The 6,685-nt window shown below is 42.2% G+C and overlaps 1 protein-coding gene across 1 annotated transcript; it reads right to left on the reverse strand.

The window, feature by feature from the left end:
* Nucleotides 1-4,850: 4,850 nt before the first annotated feature.
* On the reverse strand, nt 4,851-5,661 carry LOC133916398 (uncharacterized). The gene is made up of 2 exons (XM_062360049.1): nt 5,447-5,661; nt 4,851-5,346 (listed from the first exon to the last, which is right to left on the reverse strand). The coding sequence occupies exons 1-2, from the start codon at nt 5,534-5,536 to the stop codon at nt 5,044-5,046; spliced, it is 393 nt and encodes a 130-aa protein (XP_062216033.1). The 5' UTR covers nt 5,537-5,661; the 3' UTR covers nt 4,851-5,043.
* Nucleotides 5,662-6,685: the final 1,024 nt, after the last annotated feature.

Here is a 6,685-nt window from a genome sequence, read left to right on the forward strand (position 1 = left end):
TTCATCAGCACAACAATGACTGCTATAGGGGTCAAAATGGATGGTCATCAAAAGCATGGAATAGAACTGTTATACTTTTCCATGAGAAGTTCTCATTTGTCTCATTTTCGAAGTCCCAAATTTAAGAAAAAGAGAAGGAGCTCAAGAGAGAGTATACGATGCTTAAGGAGGCCAAGAAACAAAGTGGGACACATTGGAATGAGCACAAGATGCATGATAGAAGCAGAAAAACCCATTTGGCATAACATCATCATGGCAAATTAATTATTTGTCTAATTCATGTTTTAACTCATGATATTAGAGTTGTTGATTCTTGTTATATGTGGACTTTGCTAATTAGCCATTGAATTTCTTATATTGAACCGTCCTTCCCTAAAGTTAAGAAGTTTCAAACTAAGCCTTTTCCTCTCGTTGATGCTTTGGGAGAGTTGTATGACGGTAACATGATAATGTTGAATCTTGAAATTTTCTTACCAATAATGATGAAGCAAAGACACTGAGAATGACCCATCTCTATTGTTAAATTTTTGGTGCAGGCCATACTGTTGAGGGAACCATGAACTACCTCTATTGAGCTAACCCAACGTATCACACAAGTCAATGATGATGAGGCATAAGAACTGGAAAATGACCCTTCTCATGGTGTACATGATGATGATAAGGAGGAGGATGTGATGGTACTGCATCATTCAGAATTCAGAAGTGTCGATTCTTCCTCAAGAAGTCCTACTCCGAGAGAGAGAGAGAGAGAGAGGATGCTACCCCAAGAGAGAAAGGGGGAAATGTTGGACAAAAACGCAAGCAAACTGCAAGTAGAGGAGGAGCTGCAGAACAAGATAGGGTTGATATGATGGGGAAGTACCTGGAAGCTAAAACAAAGCAAGTAGAGTAGGAGACTGCAGAATAAGATAGGGCTAAAGCTAAGGCACAAGAGGATGATTTCTCCATCAAAGCTTGCATTGCCATTGTGAACACAATGCAAGAACTTTCAACTAATGAGAAGGCTGATGCTTTTGATGTTTTCAAGGATACCCAGAATAGAGAGATATTCATGAATGCAGAAGCTGCCTCGTGATTAATTTGGCTAAGAAAAAAATTAGTAAGTGGAAGGATTATTTTATGTTTTATGTCTTCTTCTAGTTACCTTTTTATCATTGATTACATTTTTCTATAACAGGCTGCACTTGCTTTTGCTTGAGATGGTTGGTGTTTATGGACTTTTGGAATTAAATAGGTAAAATCCCGGTGAATCTCTAGTGTAGTTTGTTTCTGTTCATCCAAAGTTCTGATGCCTAAATCAAAATGATTTGTCCATGTTTCAGTAGTTCTGTTAATTTTAGTATTGAACATCTTAGTCCTATTTTAGTATTTCAGTGGTTTATTTGCTTAATCATGAACATAGTCTCAACATTATGTTTTGAAGTTTTTTATGTGAGTAAGATCTCAGCATTCAACTTTGGTTCTTGCTGCCAATCTATGACAAAGTTATCAAATTTCTAGGATAGATTTGATCAGGGAGTGGTAATTAAACATGTAGGTCAAATGGTATCTTTTTCATGCCGATATGATGCTTTCATGTTTGAAATAATTTTCATGTCATGTTTAGTTAAATTATTTGGGTTAGAAAATAAATACTCATTATTCTGTAGCAAGATGGGTTCTTCATATAGATGCATATACAAAAGTCAATAGTTTGCGCTATGTAAGTCTAGTGTCTGACATCTATTTGAGTAAATGATTAGGTGTTTGGTTCCCTCTGAGAAGTTTGACTTACATAGAACAAAGTACACTTTGTATGTTGGAACGGAGGGTGTATATATCATGTCATAGTACTATATTTTTAGTGGCAGTGACTAAAACATAGGCTGGAATTCATGATAAGGTTGGTTTGGCTTGGAAAATTTTCAATGTCATAATGTCATCTTGTGTTCTTATTATTGTTTAAGCTGGTTGTCAACTTCATGGCCGGAGAAATAAGAAAGTACTGAATTATTTTTTGCTATTCTTTTTCAAATGAAGTGCATCATAAGATTTTTTTGCTATTGGATTGCTGCCACTACAATTTTCAATTTAATAGCTTGGTTTGAATTTTATATGATGCAGTTCGCTCATTTGTGAGATGTCCACATGTATCTAGGAGTTGTGTGTGCTGATTGAAGATGCAAACATGGGTTATTGTTGCAAGTTCTTTCTTTTTCTATGATGCCGGCATACGAAGTGGTCCATATGAAAATTTAGTCTCTGTAACTGTCAACTATGAATTGGACTAGTTAGAATGCACTTAAGAATGATCGGATGATGTTAAGATGTATTAATAGATTTAGCCTCAAGTTGTTTTTGTACACAGTACAATTTGATTAAAGGTGTATTAGCTCTGATGGGCATGCCTTTTCTGTCATCATGTTTGATAGATATTTATCCCCTTTTTTCATCATTTTGACTTGATAACTTGACCTTTTCCATTTGCGTTGCATATGCGTACAACTACATATTTATAATGACAACTTCTTGTATAGCTTACTAAAATCTAGACCAATTCAAAGCCTCCCAAACATTAAAAGTGTATAATGCTCCCTAGTTGCCAAACGAGCCCCTCGCTCTCCGGTAGTCGTCCCTCGTTCTTGCTCTCTGTTGGAGGCCAGGCGACGCGAGTGATTCAATTCACCAGCCCCTCCTCCGTCACGACCCGCCAATCTCGCGACACGCGGCGGCGGTGAGGTACGGAGTCTCTCTCACTCCCTCTACTTGAGATTCGGGCTACCCGTCTCCTCCTCGCTTGGGTAGGGTTAGGATTTGATTCTGTTCGGTTCCGTTGGTTCTGGTTCGATTGGTTTGGCTGTTCCGGGAGTCAAATTTTGTATTACGATTAGGGCCGTGGCGTAGTTAGGCTGTTCTAGGGAGTGGTATGGTTAGTCTAAGATTGCTGGATGGATTGGTATGAGGCGCGAGTTCTTCGCAAGGAGCATGGGCTCGTGGGGGCAGTGGAATTTGTGGACTTGTCGATTAAGCGGTCCTGTCATTACCGACGATTGGTTGGATTCTTATGCCTAGTGTTTTGCGCAGGAGGATTTGCACGACATGCACTTCAGTTTTAATGGAGGGTATATTTCTGAGGAAAATGGATATACTGAGTCTGTTTGGTAGAGCTCTCCCTGATTTAAATTCTCTGAGGAGAGTGATTCTCTGAGAGAAGTGATTATGCGGCTGAAAGTGATTCTCTAGAATAAAATATACGGAGGAAGTGATTCTATACGAGAAGTGAATCAGAGAAAGTTGGTTTTTTTTTCAGCTCCCCAGCTTCTAGTTTATTTCAGAGAATTACTCCCACAGACTTCAATCAGGAAACTAAAAGCTGCTGTTTAGCAAAACTCCCATGATTTCAGCCGGTAACCTGCTCTGAGAACTCTGCTAAACAGGCCCACTATTAGGCTTGTATTTTGTAGTGCTGTAAGGAAGAATCGTGATTTTCACTGAGTAAATCGGCCGTCTCCTTGATCACCGGCATGGTCGTTCTCTTCCCCTGCGCACTGGCACCTAAGAACCGGTGTTTTGTGAAGTCAATTTGGATGGTGCCACGTGCAATTTACTCAATTTTATATTTTTTGCTAGACATGAGAGTTCTTCAAAGGAGAGATTCTCAGTTTCCTGCTCTTGGCCCAAGATTTCCTTGCCATGATAAACAAGGATTTTTTTTCCATTTCAGCTGCGTTGATCCTAGGTGAGGATTAGCAGGATTATTGTGTCAGTGGTAACCGAGGTTTGTGTGCATTTGTAGATGGAGAGATTAACCACAAACCACTTCTACAGTTCTGGAGTTCTCGTAACTGTGACAACATCTCAGCCTACCATACCAGCATCTCTGGATGAAAGTTTCCCAAGGCTTCCTGATGCGCATAATGTTTTGATGGAGAGGGTTGAGGAGCGCCCCACTACCACCTCATCAGACTACTGTCTGAATTACACAAATTTGTGATTTACAGTCCCGTAATGCAAGTCTGAGACGAGTTTTTGAGAACTGATTCATGGTAGGAGTTTAAGATTCACCTTCTTGCCGTGATCCAAGTTGTGACCAAAGATCTGGGTTAAGTTTCAGCCAAACTGATATCCTTAACAGATATGACGAGGTTGAAGCAAATAAATGGTTTTGGGGCCTGACAGCTTGATGACTTACAAGTTTCAGTAGCTTGTACGCTTGGTTCTGTTGAAATTATAGAATAGATCATGGCTTCATGAGCTTATATACTAGTGTAGCTTATTGATTTTGCAAGCAATATATGTCCAATAAGACTTTGTATCTTAACTGCATGAGCAAATTAAGCCCCATAAACCTGCGATGAACATAATAGCACGAGTAGCTGAGTGCAAGTCATACCAACCTCTACTTATCACAAAATGCTGCATGATCCTTCCTAGAATTTCGAATAATTAGAAATATAGCTGTTGGGAATATTTTTTAGTTATAGGATATTAATATAATATAAGTGAGATGAATTTAAATAATGAGATTTAGATAGTCCGTCGGAATGGGTAGAGAAATAGAAAGAGAATATTTTGAAGAGTCTTTTGAAGTCTCTTTATATGAAGATATAGAGAGCCGACTGAAGATAGTCAGAGACCATTTCAACGCGAGTCGTGCGAGACAATCACCTTGACCGGATTATATGGATCGATTATACAAGAAAGTAAACAACCGAAATGTTTAGGACCAAAAGTAGCAGATGACAGCATTGATCAAACACCATGGTCTTGGTAGACTTGCAGCAGATTATGTGCTTGTCCAAACAAAACAGTACATTTTCGGTTGTACTGGTGTCAGGACTAGACGGCCGGAAATTAAAAATGCAGCTCGCTTTCATAGGGAAACCAAACATCACTCTTATAGAGTAAGCACAGCGGTATAGCATATCATACTATCATGTCCATAGTTCCATTGCGAACAAACATTACGCCAACACCTCGAGAGTAATGCAAACGCAACAGGAGAATCAACGCAAGCGTACCAGGGGAGGAAGATGAAGAGGAAGGATTGAAGGAAGCCGTTGCTCAGTTGTCTCCCTCGGGCTCGAACTCCGGGTCGCCGTCGGGGTGCATCTCCCTCCACTGGTCCTCGGGCCAGTACTCCTTGACGTGCCCCCACTTCTTGCGGAACTTCTCGATCTGGCTGTCCATGACGACCAGCGCCGAGGTGTCGCCGACGTAGTAGGGGTGGTTCCCGGACCACACGTCCACCGTGTACTCCGGCTTGGTGCCCCCCGTCACCAGCACCAGCTCGCCGTTGCAGTACACCTTCGCGTCCTCGTAGATCTCCGGGTGCAGCCCCTTCTTGCGCATCGAGCAGCGCATCCCCTGCAGCGCCACCGGTTTCGTGTCTCAGAATCAATGGCGGCGCCGACGATTATTCGTGTGGGGACTGCGGGAGGGAGGGTCGGCGCGCGTGGGCGCTTACCTGGGAGGGGACGACCGAGCGGAGGGCGCGGGCGGTGGTCCTCGCGGCGGCGGGAGTGGGGAGGAAGGAGGTGGAGAGCGAGAGCGTCATGGCGGATGGGGGCCTCCTTGCTGCCTCGCGCGCAGGTGCGACGGCCTTGGCTTCGGCTGCTCTGTTCCTCCTCTTATCGCTTTGCTATCCTTTGGTTCTCTGATGACTTCTTGAGGCTTCGGTGTTGTCCGGGAGGCGGTTCCTGACACTTGGCCATGGGCCTTACACGATCCAGGGAAAGCTACTCAGGTTGAGAAGTAGGGGCCAGGAGAGAAGTTCTGGATACTTTTCTGTACTTTGTAACAAGAATAATCCGTTCTTGCTGATTGGCAAACTGATCGAGGTAAACGAAATTGGCTGAAAAATTGTGCTGTAGTGAGTCCGTTTGTTTGGTAGATTTGAACAGTGTTATATCTAATTTTCCTTTTGCGAAGATTGGAGTATATTCAAATGAAAAGTTAATTTCTATCTTCCTGCCAATCCTCGTTAGATTCTAGACGATCAGTTTCATTACAATTTTGCTCTCAAATATCTAAGGCAAAATTTAGCACCAACCAAATGTACCCATTCTTTTAGATGTAAACAGATTTTTTTGGTGTGAAGGGGAGGGGGGGGGGTTGTAAAAAGATTTAGCACCAACCAAATGTACCCATTCTTTTAGATGTAAATAGTTTTTTTTTGGTGGGGCGGGGGGTAAAGAAGTTAGAAGAACAGGCCTTCATGGGCTGAATTCTCAAACCGGGCCCTGGCAGGCCCACAGACACCAATGCGCGATGCCACACCAACTCCTTCGATGCTCCGACCACTCTCCGGTTCTGCCGGCTTCTCACTGCGAGTACGCTTCCCGCCGTTTAAGCCGTACCCATCCCAAGGCCCAACACCCCTCCGCCGAAGCCATCAGCATCGGCTCAGATGGCATCCTCCCCGCCGCAGCCTCCTCCTCCTTCGTCACCAGCGGTTTTGTAACATCCTGATTTGAGCATATTAACAAGTTACAAAATTTCACTCTAAATTAAATTTTTTTAGGGTTAATTAAGTTAACTATGGTTTAAGAGAATAGGTAAGTGGATGTATATATACCAGTATGCATATATATTCATGTCTATAAGTTGCTTAGGTAATTAGAAGTGCTCTAAAATCATTTTTTAGATAAATCTCTGCATTAAGTTGGTTTGTATGCATTAGTTGAGATTTTTTATTCTTATGTGG

Source organism: Phragmites australis, chromosome 1 (assembly GCF_958298935.1).
Source record: "Phragmites australis chromosome 1, lpPhrAust1.1, whole genome shotgun sequence".
In the NCBI taxonomy this organism is placed as follows: Eukaryota; Viridiplantae; Streptophyta; class Magnoliopsida; order Poales; family Poaceae; genus Phragmites; species Phragmites australis.